At 39.1% G+C, this 15,213-nt stretch overlaps 1 protein-coding gene across 5 annotated transcripts; it reads right to left on the reverse strand.

Annotated features, from left to right (window-relative positions):
- Nucleotides 1–594: 594 nt before the first annotated feature.
- On the reverse strand, nucleotides 595–14,886 carry LOC148851408 (UBP1-associated protein 2B-like). Of its 5 annotated transcripts, XR_016099559.1 has the most exons (5): nucleotides 13,056–14,531; nucleotides 12,183–12,360; nucleotides 11,448–11,606; nucleotides 1,100–1,181; nucleotides 595–996 (listed from the first exon to the last, which is right to left on the reverse strand). XR_016099559.1 is itself a non-coding variant. In XM_088946396.1 (2 exons), the coding sequence occupies exon 1, from the start codon at nucleotides 14,391–14,393 to the stop codon at nucleotides 13,056–13,058; it is 1,338 nt and encodes a 445-aa protein (XP_088802522.1). In that variant the 5' UTR covers nucleotides 14,394–14,886; the 3' UTR covers nucleotides 12,632–12,943. The 5 variants fall into 5 exon arrangements, 1 of the variants encoding a protein (XP_088802522.1); XR_016099558.1 differs by lacking the exon at nucleotides 11,448–11,606; XR_016099561.1 differs by lacking the exon at nucleotides 1,100–1,181.
- Nucleotides 14,887–15,213: the final 327 nt, after the last annotated feature.

The following is a 15,213-nucleotide window of genomic DNA, read 5'->3' on the forward strand; positions in this document are numbered from 1 at the left end:
GCATCCCTGGGGGAATGAATCAATTCCTTTTCCAGTGATATACCCAAGGAACCCAACCTCGGGTATCAGGCGTTTAGATATTTTGATCCTTGATCACGCGTCTTACCATTCAAAAATCAAAACTCCCCTTTGCGGAACTCAGCTTCTGTGAGGGCATGTCAATGCTCGCACCGTTCAAGCAGCCCCTAGCAACCTTGCATTGAGAATAATATCTCCCATAAAATAAATTAATAAATTACACAAGTACGGAGATATTTCCAACCAAAACTACTGTATAGACCAAATCAGTCCCCCACAACATCCCACAGCACATCCCCGCCGTGTATTGGAAACATCTCCCGATGATGACATCATCATTTCTGAAATAATCATCAGGAGATGCTCCCAATACACAGCGATGTTCTGTGGGACAGTGAGGTGGGGGTGGGGAATCTTGTGGGGGGCTGATTTGAACTCCAAACTGTAAAGGCTGTTGGAATGAACTCCTCTTTGTGTTGCACACATGTTCAAACGGTCGATGTTGCTCATAGCCTCAAAAGGGAAATGCCGGCACCCTATTCTATCTGCAATCTTAACAGGCTTTAAACTGAAAAGTTAATCAGAACATTACCTCATTTCATTGCACAACAGAGGCAGGTGAAAATAATAACACACGCCTCAAAATCCCGACAACCCTACTGTTACAATGTTTTATGGCAAAAATATTCGGCATCAACCTGATAATTTTTCTGGTTCTCAAAGGATGTATGAATAGAACACTTTCATTGAATCATGGACAAAAAGCGAAATGAAACGGGCTCGAGTTGAGTAAATCAAACCAATTATCTGTTGATCGAGTTTCTCGGTGGTTACACGTCTCCGAGTGCTGGTTGGCTTCCTCTTCTTGGCTGCTTTTTTTTACTTTTATGTAGCATCGCCACAGGCCAGGGCCCATGTGAGAACCTGTACCATTGGCTCTACCACTCCTATATACTTCTCTCACCAATTCCACCAAGACTGAACCAGACATGGAAAGGGAAAAGGGCTGAGTGACATCAACAGTATTTGACCATTGAACCAAAATACATAATGGTAGAAATAAAGATAGCATTTTACGTACAAGGTCATAGGAGCTATAGAACACTCTGGTACTGCCATAACTATTCATGTCTCATCTCAGAGAACTCAGGCTCCTTATTGAGCTAGATGGACAAACGAGAATAAGTTCCATTTGGCAAGTGGCCACAGTTCTAAATGCTTAAAGCAATTCCAATACACACTTATATGAGGCGCAATTATTTTGTAAAAGAAAATTGGCATACTAATGTTACGAGAGCCCACCAATAGGTTTTTTCACAACATAATTATTGAAGCTGGACTACTGTAACCATTATTAGGTGCAGGCAAGTATAACATTAATTTCAGGTGGACAGAAAAATTAAGTCAAAAGTGCATTGGCTGACCTAAGGACACTACCCAGCTTGCATCCATTTAGTAGATAAAACCAACCAGCTATGATGAAAAACAAAACAAGTGCAATAGAAAGAGCACTTTTATGCAATAATCATCCTGATTTCCTTGGGCTCAGTTTGGAAGTACAAATACAAATTTGTAGTGCAAAACCTTGTATTTGTTTTTTTGTTTATATTTGTATTGTAGACATTTGTATTTGTATTCTTTTCAAACTGAGCCTTACAAACAAATATAACAAAATCAAATCTGAAGCAAAAGCAAACTAGAATTTACACTTAGCCTATTTACACCCCTATGCATTATGCTAATGCAAATAAATTTGCACTGCAACCAAACGGAGCCTTAGTTGCAATTTAAGGGCAGCTCAGTTCCACTTTTTTATCCAACAAAATCATTAGCAGTCCAATTAATTTTCCAAATAGGAATGAACAGACAAGGTTGGAGTTTAAGGGCAGCTCGTATCATTAGTATCAAAAAAATGGATGCCTGCTTAATTGATGCTTGAGTAAAGGTTGGAGTTTCTACATTCGTTAGACAGGTACAACAGGGATGAAACTTAGGTGCAGCATTTTATACTCTTTATATACATGCCACTACACTTGTAAAATGAATTTCCAGTTTTTTTATAAATACATGTTTTATAGCTTTTATTATGGTTTAGTGCATACAAGGGTTTGTAAGCAATGAGACCAACACCATCGAAGCAAACCTTATGCAAGATCTTATTTGGTGAGGATAAAGTTGAGAAGATAATTGTCAATAACAGGAGATACGAGGGCAAGATACTAATGGGGAAAATACACAATGAGTATCGGGATTTTTTTTATTTAGACAAAATAGTGTTGGAATTCACTACTCAGAAATATATAATTGATCATAGCTTTCAATACGGTAGTTTTACCAACCATACCCTGTTAGATACCCCAAAGCTTAGGAATTCGAAAGAAGAAATGGAATCTGGTCTAGGCCCACAGGTCAATTCTGTGTTGCTATGCATCTAGGTAAATTCTGCCAGTTTTAGCTCTGAACCCAAGCCCGGATAAATCAGAGCTGCATCAGGTTGGCAGCCAACACAAAAACATCTAGCCAACCCAAAAACGGTTGGGACTAAAGCTGAGTTGAATTGAGTAGCAATTACTAGGAGTGCTTGACCATGGAAGGTGTGCTGTGGTTTAATTTGAACATACTTTGTTTAATTCTCACCAGATGCAATCATTCATCTTGAAAGCGTATAGCCAACTCATCTCAGTTGACTTCTCTCACAACTTGTCATCTTTTAGGGCTATTCCTAGGTTCCCACAATGCACTCATCTTTTATTTTGTACTTCCTAATCACATAAATTATCAAATATCAACATCACTAATCACATGCATCCTATATACGAATTGCTTCTTGGTTGCCCATTATTCTCCCCATATGGCATTAAAGAATGAGTAATAACTTCCATTAACAATATTCTGCCCATATTGGTAAATGTTGGTCACATAGTTGTCAAGGAGGTAACTAGGCGGTAACTAGGCACTCTTGTCTGGGCACCTTGCGTAAATACCTTGACTTGTAGCTCCAAGGCATTTTCCTAGGCAACTATTCACCTACTTAGGTGACAAAAATGACAAGACAAACGCCTTATTATAATACCATTCATATTGCTACATGTGTTACCAATATGTGTGCAGATACATCTTATTAAATAAAACAACAGCTCCGGTCTTATTCTTTTTCTCTTTTACTTGCCACTCTCAATCTTATGTTCATCATCATTATCATCCATGCCTTGTCCCAACTATATGAAGTCGGCTACAAGAATCCTGTTTCACCAATCTGTTCTATTCAACGCCATATCCAATGTTAAATTATTAGTGTTTAAATCATTTCTTACTACTTCTACCCATGTTCTTTTTTATCTACCCCAAGTTCTAGCCCCTTCAATTTGTAACATCACTTTTTTCTAACTGGTGCAGTTGGAAGTCTTCTATGCAAGTGCCCAAACCATCTTAGAGTCCTTTTGGTTCAGAGTCGGAATTGAAATCCTATGGAATCGGAATTGGAATGGTCCATTCCCAGTTTGTTTGTTTCAGACAGGAATGGGAATGGAAATTAAAATCAGCAGGAATGGGATTTCATTCCCAAGGGAGGGGCAGGGAATGGCCATTCCCTAAAAATGGGGGAACGCCATTCCAGTAGGAATGGTAATGGGATTCCAATTCCGCCCAACCAAACAGTTGGAATCTGAATAGCCCATTCCAATTCCGGACCCCTATTCCCGCGAACCAAACAGGGCCTTAGTCTATTCTCTCTCATTTTATCACTTATATAGAACACTCCCAAGTTCCTACAGATAACTTCATTCCCAATCCTATCCTTTCTAGTTTTCCTACTCATCCATCTTAGCATTCGCATATCTGCCACATTCATTTTCTGGACATGTTTCTTGACAGCCCAAGGCTCCGCTCCATGCAACATAGCTGGCACTCTCAATCTTAAGTTACACCATTTAAAATTAAAGCAGTCTTTAGTTGCTAATTTGATATGGAACTTCTCTGTTAAAATTAGTTTCTTTTTATTTCATAAACCTTTTATCGCCTAAGTGCCTGCCTAGGCGATTAGCCAACTAGGCACTGTCACCTTGAATCACCTAGATAACTTGACTTTATAATCGTGGTTGGTCATACAAACAATCTAGAAGCATATCTCCATGCCTCCACTCCAACAACACAATGCTTAGCATGTCCTTCAAGAACTACCTTCTTATGGAAAACCAAACCTAGGTACCAACCATCCAAAATAGTCCCTCCAGTGTATCTTAATTGGACATCAATCCAAACTTGAAACCTTTTGAATATAAAACATCATTTCATAGGTCTACCATTCCATAATTTCACCAATCAAGACCATGTAGCACAAACAATTATACAACTAGGGGTGAGCGCAAAAGAATAGGTTCTACCTGGAACTAAATGAATACCCAATCTGTTATAGGGTAGGGTCTGGATGCAAATTCTTGCAACCAACCCCCACCCAGGCCGGTTCCAGGGTCTAGGGATTTACCCAACCCAACCCAACCTTGGTTGGGATTGGTGGAATCAGCCTTGGAATTGAACTTGGCTTGAACCAACAAGGCCAGAACAGAACCCTGGATCCAATCTTAACATAGTAGATTCCAGTTCCAAACTGACCATGCTCAACCCTATATATAACACGGCATCTGCTTGTAAATATATAGTTAACCAACATTCATAACCAAAACAAAATGATATGGAGCCATAGACAAGATAAATGTTTTAAAATGCAGAGGTGTGATGCAAGGCATTCTACTACCTGGAGGCATGAGGTGTCGTTCAGAATTAAGAGGCATAGCCGCATGTATTTTTTATAGTGTAAGAAATTTCTTGTAATGAATCACCATATTAATAAAAACAAATATTTTAAGCATGACAACCTGCATAAGACTTAATTTGAAAAGTCAAATAGTCAAAAGATTCAATACTTCAGTTCTAAATCCCAAAATCCCAACTCAAGATTCCTTTTCAACTTCCAAATAACCACATACAACCACTGTTTTTAAAAGGCACGGAAGGTGTACACCTTGAGGCATATAGGACAAGCACTGAGATCGCTGAGGCATACGCCTCTATACACACCTCGAGGCATATAGGAGAAGCACTGAGATCTCTGAGGCATAAGCCTCTTGTATAGAGGCGTATACAGAGGCATACGTCTTTAACACAGTTTATATAGAGGTGTGTGCCTCATTTTCTTCAGGACTTAAGATATAATTTATTTTAATTATTTTATAAGTTATAATTTTTTTAATTTGTTGGCGGGGCCACAATATTATCGTGACCTCTATTGTATATTATCATTGTTTTAATTGCAAAACATTAGAATCGATTCAGTTTGCATTGTAAAACATTATGGCTCAAACTGCAATAATGGACCAGCTCTGCAACCAGTTTCCTTAAACATTTGATAGTTCGATTCAGGTATGTTTACTTCTACTTCTCGATTCAGTTCAGTCAATGTCCAAACTGAGCTGCAGACATTTTAGTTCTTTTTTTTTTCTTTTTCCTCCTCCTGTTGCATTGGTTTTTTTCCTTCTTCTCGAGTCAAGCGTGTCCGTCCTCTTTCTTTCTTTCTTTGTTAATTTCTTTTTTTCCCCTTCTTTCTCAATTCAGTGGCTTTAGCCTTGAGCTTAAACAGAACTGCATTAAAAAAAATATCCTTGGTAGCTGTGTTCGGACTCACTTTTTCTTTTTTTTTCTTGTTATCTTTATAGAAGATCTTAAAAGGACTGAGACACCACAGACCACCCTGCTGCAGCCTTCAAGCAACTTCTATCAGTTCTTGGACCACTTAATTTGGCCCATTCTGTTAATTATTGATATTGAAGGTAGACATACTATAAATTGTTAAATGTGAATTTGCTGATGTAAAATTGTAGATAGTTCTGGAAATTAGATTGTGAATACTTTCATTTTTAATTGACAAATTAATTACTTAAATCTATTATTGTATTGTATTGTATTGTATTGCTTTATAATTGTTTCCACGGTTTTGAAAAACAGACCAGACCAGACAGTCAGAATGACTGCCTCGAGAACCGCTCAGGTTCGATATTGGACACAACAACCATCTCACCAGGGTTCAGACTAGACAATCAGACCATTTGACCCAAGAACCAGTGGTCAAAGTTGTTCCATTTCTGGTCATATTTTCAAAACCATGATTATTTCTACTTCCTATATTTAATTATATTATTAAAACTTTGATGCTGTGATTTGCGAATTATTGTTACTTCAATTTGTATAATTTTAGTTATAGTTTTGTAGCAAGTAGAAATTAGAAATTAAGAATTTGAAAGTGATGAATTGAAGTATTTAATTCATCTTGTTTTTTTTTTTTTGATCAACTTGCTTTTTTTTATTTTTGTAATTAGGTGTTAGGTGCCAGTGTCTAAGAACAAGACTACAAATTGTTGATTTGTTGTTTACAAGTTTGGAGGCTAGAATTTACTAGAAAAGATTTTGCTTAGGAATATGGATTGAAAAAGACTATGCGGGTAGGGGCGTATCGGCCTGTATTGAAGCTTGCTCTCCCCCTTTTTTTTCTTTGAAACTGATTCAGAGGGATCAGTCTAAGGCTAGTCTACCCCCTAAACAAAGTAAGACCCTAATACGACCCCTGTAGGGGCACATCATTAAGCCACCAATACAATATGATACACATGATACGGGGCATGATATTGAACCTTGTCAGGAGGCTTAACCGGAACCTCTCATGACTCCACAACATGGAAGTTTGATGACTCCTAATCCTAGATTCAAGGGGTTTATAGGAAGTGTAAGTGGAAATGAGACTCATTAATCATTTTCACCACAACCATCGGGACCCATGGATCAATTTATTTCATCTGAGCCACGACAACAAACACTAAATTCAGTGGAAAAATATCAAAAAAATGATGTTGATAGGGCCATTGCAAGATGCTTTTATTCTAATGCATCATCTTTTAAATTAACAAATAACCCATGCTTCAAGAGTATTGGGAGGAGGTGATTGCAAACTTTGGTCCAAGCTACAAACCTCCATCCATACATGATATTGGGCTCAATTGTAATGTTCTTGTTTTCTTCGGAGAGCAAGGTAATTCAACCTCTCCTTGGAATTATGATATGCACAAATTGTACTTTTAATATCAATGGAAATTTTGTTACTTATCAAAAAAAAAGTTTCAATATATCTACAAAATAATTACGCGCACTAATTATTAAAATTTGATTATCAAATAAACTAGTTATCAAGAGATTGCCTCTTCCTAGTATCAATTGACAACCAAAGTCTCACGTGCTTTGTCATACATGTCCAATTGGCAATCTATGGGCACTAGACCTGGAAAAAAGTTGACCCAACCCGCAAACCCGACCCAACCCAACCCAACCCGAAAGCAGGGTTAGGGTCTCATATTTAGCTACCTGAATGTGAAAATGACCTGCCCGACCCAACCCGAAAAAAACTGGGTTGGGTTGGGTTGGGTCATGGGTCAACCTGCTGACCCGATTGTCAAGTCTAATTGGGATTATTTATGCATTGTTAGAAGTTTCCACTCTTTAATTTTTTCTATTTAGTCTTTACTTTTTTATTGTTTACTCATTAAATTGTTAAATGTTCAAGCTTTTTATTTTATATTTGGAATTTTAAGGTTAATTCTTCTAATTTTTGGCATTTTTCTTTTTTTTTTTAATTTCAATTATTTTTTGGGATGACCTGAATTGACCCATTGGTCAACCCTAACCCGAACATTTAGGGTTAGGGTCTAGCATTTGATAACCCGACCCAAAATCAACCCAAAGTACCTTGACCCAACCCGAACCCGACCCACCCAACCCAATTGCCAGGTCTAATGGGCACATTAATGTCTATTAAGAACCATCCTCTTCATGCACTCAAAAAACCCTTCTTCTTCATCATTTAAAAGATTTGGTTCATAATCTAGTCGTGGGTTCAAGAAGTAATTTATTGCATTTAGACAGTTGTGCAATTAAAGGATCTATCTTTCATCAATCTTATTCCAAATGGGCATATATTTCCTATGTCTACCACCACAAGAAAATATAACTTGCTCCTTTTCTAAATCCACCATTGCATGCAAAGAAAGCATTGAGATCAACTTGTTAATATTGCAACAATTGACAAAATAGTCTTTAGGCCTTTTTTATGAACAACAATTATTGCTATCAAACAATTATTGCATGCTTTGCCTTCATCCCCTAAAGATCTTTACTCCACTGACTCTCATTCCACTTTTCAAAGCAAGCAAACATTGATTGGAGAGGTTGCTTCTGTTTATAAATGCTTTGCAAAGTCAAATAAGCAAATGGCAAATCGAGTAACTGTTGGACATAGAAACTCCTCATCAAGCACAAAACCCATCCAAACCGATAAATACAACTGTATCCTCTTTTCCATCAACTTTTTTCAGCAAGTACATAACTTGAACCACATTATCCTCTCCTACCTCTCTCTTCAACATCATCAAGATACTTAAAAAGAAGATCCCCTTATTTAATGGAATCAGATGCATTAATAATGATACAATAATTAGACAATAAATAACTCAAGGTATTATAATATGCTTAACTTCAACTTCAGCCATTAAGGAGCCCATAACCTCCTTAGAAACATAAATAGCATTGGAGTTCAACCACTTCAGCTGTTATCAAATGACCCCTTGGACTATTGACAACAAAATTAATAATGAACCTATTTTTTTCGCCAGTCCATCCATCAAACATAATTGTACAACCATATTGTTTTCATGATTTACTATAATTCATTAATCTCTCTCTCTCTCTCTCTCTCTCTCTCTCTCTCTCTCTATATATATATATATATATATATATATTCGTCAAATTAAATGATAAAACATTGGCATAAAAGCATTTTCCAATGGCCCTATCAAGATCGCTTTTTTTGTTCTTTTTTCCACTAAGAATTCAGTGTCTGAGTCGTAAGGGGTGTATCTGTAGTATTAAACCTCTCAATACTACACATAAAATCTACCTTCTTTTTCTCCAATTCAAATTCAGTCAATGCATTTCAGCACCTTAATTTTACCTCTTCCGAGCAACTTTTACATTCACTCACTCCATGCTAGATGCCAGCCCAATGATGTTTTAACCAGTTTATACCTAAAAGAAGACAATCTAGTGCATGAGTGTCCCACCAATGTGAGGTCTAGGGAGGGACAGATGTACACAGCCTTACCTCTGCACATACAAAAGTTGTTTCCAAGATTTGAACTTTGGTCACCCAGGTCGCAATAGGGCAACCCAACCATTGCGTCAAGACCCACCCTCAAGTGGCTTATACCTCCTATGCGAAATTTGCTCTAAAGTGCAAAATAGATATAGCCTTTCCCCCCTTCACGTCTTTAACATACTCCCTTGCAAAATCAGTTCAAGACATTCTAGCAAAACTTGGTATTCAAACTTGTAAATAGTAACTTATAGTCTTATACTTGTAGATACAAATTATAATTCTCTAGGAAATAGACCTCGGATTACCCTTGGGGGGGACCCAAATTTTGATAGCTTTCAGGATCCGTCAGTGGAAAGGTTCACAAAAAGGCTTGCAGGATGGAAGAGAAGTTATATCTCTTTAGGGGGTAGGATAACTCTAATAAAGTCAACCTTGACTAATTTGCCAGTTTACTACCTATCTACCTTTAAGATCCCTACAAAAGTGGCCAATTAACTAGAGAAATTGATGAGGGATTTTTTGTGGGAGACAAGGGATACAAAAAAAAATATCATTTGGGATAGTGGGAGGTGGTACCAAGGAGCAGGGATAGTGAAGGCCTGGGGATAGGAAATATAAAACTCAGGAACTAGGAATTGCTACATAAATGATTATGAAGGTTTCCTTTGGAACAAGAAAACTTGTGGCATAATGTAATTGTAAGCATTCATGACTTAGCAAACGACAGATAGGATGTTGGTTTTATCCTAGGGCATCACGCACGAGCATCTCCTTGGAAAGCAATCCATAGCTTGCTACCTTCTTTTCTCTCATATATCAAGTATGATGCTTGTGTTGGCAATAAAGTGTGTTTCTGGGAAGATGTCTAGCATGGGGATACACCTCTTAAAGACAAATTTCCACCTATCTACTACTTGTCCCTCAACAAAGTGAGAGTGATTTCTTCTGTGCATGCTAATGAAAACTCCCGGAGTCTGGAATTAAGGAGATGGTTAAAGGAGTCTCAAATGGCTCCTTTACCTGTACTTCCTTTTACTATGCCATCCTTCAATCCTCACACCTGGTAATGTTCCTTCCCTACAAAGGAAGTTTGGTGTAATCATGTACCTCCAAAAATAAGAGCCTTTTGTTGGGAGGTGGTGCTCCAAAAAATCAATAGTATGGATAATTTACACAAAAGGAGGCCAAATTACAGGCTTACTGCCTCTCTCCTCATGCTTGTTGCCTTTGCTTGGGAAATGGTGAGACAATTAAACATCTATTACTATCCTGTCCATTTGCTTCTTTTGTGGGGAATTGGTTTTCTTCCCTTTTTGGTTGTAAGTGGACCCCACCCCCGGATGTGGCAAGCCTTTTCGACCCAAGTTTCTTCACACTATCAAAGAAAAGAGGTAAAGTGGTGTGGAGGGCAACAAGAGCAGCCATCCTTTGGTCTTTATGGAAGAAAAGGAGCAACTGAAGGGTAGAAAGATCAAAAAAACAAGTCATTCACTGCATAGCCATTAAAGTTATACACTGGCTGGAAGTTACTGACTTTTTCAAGGACTTTTTAGTGGATGATATGCTAAGGGAGTGGTCAACAGTGACAAATTCTTCAATTAGACAGCCTGTGTTTCAGCCTTATTGGATACCTGCAATTCAACAAAGGGTAAAATTAAACTTTGACGGAAGTTCCTTCGGTAATCCAGGACCCTCTGAAGCTGGGGGAGTCTTCAAGGATGGGGAGGGCAGACTGATGGCACCATATTCTGGTCCCATAGGTGTGGGAGACTCCCTGAGAGCTGAAATTATGGCTCTACTACAAGAATGAGTCCTATCAAATAAATAAAAGAGCACACAATCAGACCCTCAACCAGAGCTTGGCAGTCCCCTCCCAACCCAATTTTCCATTATTACATTATATTGACTCCAGAAGAACTCTTCCCTGGTGGTACCTTGTTTTGCTAACGAGTTAGCCCATTTTAATTAACTTATGGTTAAATTATAGAACTAATTAGTATTAACATCTAACTACACTTTATTTAATGTGTAAATTACATAAAGGCTTAAAATGAGCAATTACCTATTATCTAAAGATTCTCCAGACCGTTGTGCAATTAGAGGATTCCAGTTGGGAAAACTTATCATCTAAACAAGTAACTATACAAGATTTAACAATAGAAGATAGACATTGTGACACATAGATACGGCTACACCAAGTTAAGTTGCATCGCATCAAAGTTCGAGAATAACTAACCAATCCACATGTAGCTCAGTGGCAGTTGGTTCCCACTCACAGGCAGCAGTCTCAAGTTCAGATCAAGGGAATGACTTCATTAGTGAAGTCCCAAAACAAATGAACCAGGATGTGGTTTCATACTGAGTCGCAGAGCCTTGGCATTTGGGTCTGCCTGGTCTGGTTGGTACAACTGGGTTTCGTTAGTACAGTAAAATCTGGGTAATCTGGCCTATTCCAGACGCTTAACCCATCAAGAAAATTAAAATGACTAAAGTTAAGCACAAAATAAATTTGAAACCCTTAAATTTCCTAGCCAAATGAAATGAAAGAGACAAACTAATATTCTTATCAAACAAGTAATGATAGTTTACATCAAGCCAATACTATTAAATCAAGTATATACATGTGTACTTTAGGCTCCATTAGCAAACAAGTATTGAAGTAATGCATTAATTTAACTAAACCCACAAGAAATATATTCCCATTCAGTTTCAACATCTCATTAGAACTTTAACAAATGGCACCACAAACCACTGAATCAGGCACCAGCAAACTCTAATCATATGATAGAAGTTCCCCAAGGCCCCAAGCAATAAATAGTGTATGTAGCAGTCAGAAAAAAATAATAATAATAGCTTATCCATGAAAGGGGGGACATAGCATAAGCACAAGCTACACAAGCAATTATACGTGTTAACATGGAAAATAAGATGATAGCCAACACCAAAGGAAAAGTAGCTCAAAGATACTTACATTGAAAAGGTATAGAAGCCTTGAATCCTCCTTTCATGACATGAAATGATGTGTCATATCAAACTCTTGTTGAAAAGTCTCCTCATTCATTATGAAGGCATGATCCATCATTTTGAATGTCTAATTGACTATAACAAGAATCTTGTGAAGCAAGATAGGCCATGTTGCACAACTAAACCTATTGAATGTTACCAAAGTAAAGCACCAGAATATGAAAACTCAGTTCATGAAGTGCATATACAATTAAATAGTATAATTAGCTTGGCAGAAAATGGTATAATTAGTTAGCCTTGACTCAATAAATTCCTCAGCAGAAAATAAGAGGCACCAAATGTATCAAACATGACAGATCTTAAACCATTTTTCACAATGCAGTTGACAATAGCAACCTTTTCAAAGTTAACAACGCTAAAACAAAAATAAGGATGTAAAGAAATAATCCGGCAAGGTTTGTCCAAAATCATCTTCATTATAAGCCTCCAAAACTTAGTTCACGAGCAAAAACAAGTAAGAAAATGAAATACGATAGTATTTGTTACAGGAACTCGGCAAAACTTCTAAGAAAATGTACAACATGGAAAATTCCCATAACAAATACACCCATAAAAAGATCAAAAGAAAAAAGGAAAAAACTAAAATAAAAGCAGTTCCTTTTCTGAATAATCGATGCATCTCAACATGTTCGTTCCCCCAGGCGGCCACAGCTCAAAAGTCATCCTTTCTTTAAAGCAAGACGAATAATCACGTTCCATATAATCAGACTAAAAACAAAGTAAAATGAGATTAGCAACTACCAAATGCCGAAGAAATTTCGGAAAGCAGTTAATCCTCAAACCATAAACTTAAAGAGACCAACAGAATAGAAGATCATACCTAGCGTGCCACATATCCTCCCATGGTTCCCATAGCAGAATGTGGGGCGGGGCCTTGCCCCATTGGGCCACTCTGATAGTTGTTAGCCTGATGAGTTTGTGGGTTCTGATACCCTGGGTTCCCCATTCCATAACCTGTCATTGTCTGGGGCATTGTTGACGGTGCCACTGGCTGGGGACCTGCATTCATCGCAGCTGCCAAGGCGGGGTTTAACGATGCAATAACAGCTGGAGGAACTCCAAATGCAGCAGGATTCTGCCCAGCAGCAGCCAGTAAAGCAAGAGCTGCCTGATTCGGTGGGATCCCCTGGCCAAATGGAAGGCCACCTGCTAGAAGACCCTGACCTAATAAAGCAGCAGGAGCTGCGGAAACTTGGTGAGCCATAGAACCATCTGAAGCATTGAAACCTGCACCACCTAGACCCCCGAAACCAATACCACCCGGTGCATTGAACCCACCGCCACTCGGTGCACTAAACCCACCACTACTAGGAGCATTCCCAGACGCAGAAGCTGCAGCAGCAGCGGCCCTGAGCTTGTGGCTATCGGTCGCCTTCTGGCAATACAACTGGTGCCCATCAAAGCTCTTATTTGGTTCTTCTAATGCCTTTCTCGCCCCTTCAGTAGTCTTATAAATGAAAAGTGCAAACCCTTTAGATTTCCCAGTCTGTTTATCGAAACCTAGCGGACCCTCTTCAATTTCGCCATACTTGGAGAAGAAAGCGAGCAATTTATCAGAAGGAATATCGGAATGTACGTTACCCACATAAATCTTCCTTGCTAGCGTATCTTGTGATGGATGATAGCCCAGATGCGTCTGCTGCGATTGCTGGGCGTGCGTGCTCGGATTCGAATGAGAAGGATTGACAGGACCGGTCGACGCAAGTTGGCACGCGGTCATCCGACTCTCAATCTTCTTCTGAGGCTCTTTCAGGGCTTTTGTTGCGCCACGACGGTGCTTAAAGAGTAAGAATCCATAGCCCTTCGATTTACCAGTAGCTTTATCAACGACGACGTTGCAGTCTTCGAGCTCACCATACTGGGAGAAAAACTCTCGGAGCTTCTCCGAGGTGGTTTCCCAACCAAGCCCATGGACGAAGAGCTTACGGTGGACCGGGTCGCGGTCTGCAACTCGGTTGATCTCGTCGCGAACTTTGGGATCGTTCGACGCGGCCCAGCGAAGAAGATCGATGAGTTGTTCTTTGTTGAAGGGTTCGAGAACCTTCGTGATATCTTCTTCTTCCTCCTCTTCTTCTCCTGCCTCCTCGTCGGAACCATTTGCGTCAGGCTCGGCGCCTAACAAGTCAAGCTCTCCCTCGACCTTTCGTTTCTTGGCCATTACGGAGATATCAGATACAAATTAGACGAACAGAAAGCACGAAGCGTCTCAGTAGAAGCTTCCAGTGAGAAAGGAGGAGGAGATGCGCAGGAAAAGGTAGCCTAGGGTTCTTCTATAGTTTATATGTGTCGATTGGTTGATTCGATAAAATGGTTATAAATACTGTCGAACAAGACAGGGAACAAGGATAGGAAATGGATGGGTCCCACTCCCACCATCAAACCACAGCCCAAGGATAAAGATTAAAAAGAGAAATCCAACAGTCCAAAAGTCAACATTCCATGTCTGATTGAGGACTCCAGATCTAAAACCCTGCCCACGGCTACCCGCAATACACCACCCCCGTGAGCCGGGCTCCTGATTGAGAGTTGAGACCGTTCAATTTCATTTCCTTATTCAGTGATGTAATTAAGAGAAGTGATAACTGTGAGAGGGTGATGAGTGGTGATACTGCTACACTGCTGCTGCTTCATCTTTGTAAACGGCCCAATATGGTATCATGATGCAACGTGGCAAATATAACATCTAAAAGTTACCACGTGGCATGGTGGTCTGTGGTCATGATCTCACGTTATTGCCCTATTTGCCATTCGGTTAATTTTTAGCATAGTCGCATGTATGCCGCATTTAGCAACAGCCAACAGGGAGGAATGCCATCAGTGACTACACGATTATTCCCACAATGGATGGTCTTAAATCAGGTCAAGATGTGATATTGCTTGCTTATCAGACCTCTAACTCTAAGCAAGGAAGTAGGCTTTTCTATGAATACGTTAGGGCTTATATGGTTACAACTTACAATCCTCGGATTTCAGTCATG

This window comes from Nelumbo lutea, chromosome 5 (genome assembly GCF_056320005.1).
Source record: "Nelumbo lutea isolate HS-2025 chromosome 5, American lotus-T2T, whole genome shotgun sequence".
In the NCBI taxonomy this organism is placed as follows: Eukaryota; Viridiplantae; Streptophyta; class Magnoliopsida; order Proteales; family Nelumbonaceae; genus Nelumbo; species Nelumbo lutea.

Coding starts and splice junctions, on each gene's coding strand:
- LOC148851408 (XM_088946396.1), bottom strand. CDS start 14,393: ATGGCCAAGAAACGAAAGGTCGAGGGAGAGCTTGACTTGTTAGGCGCC.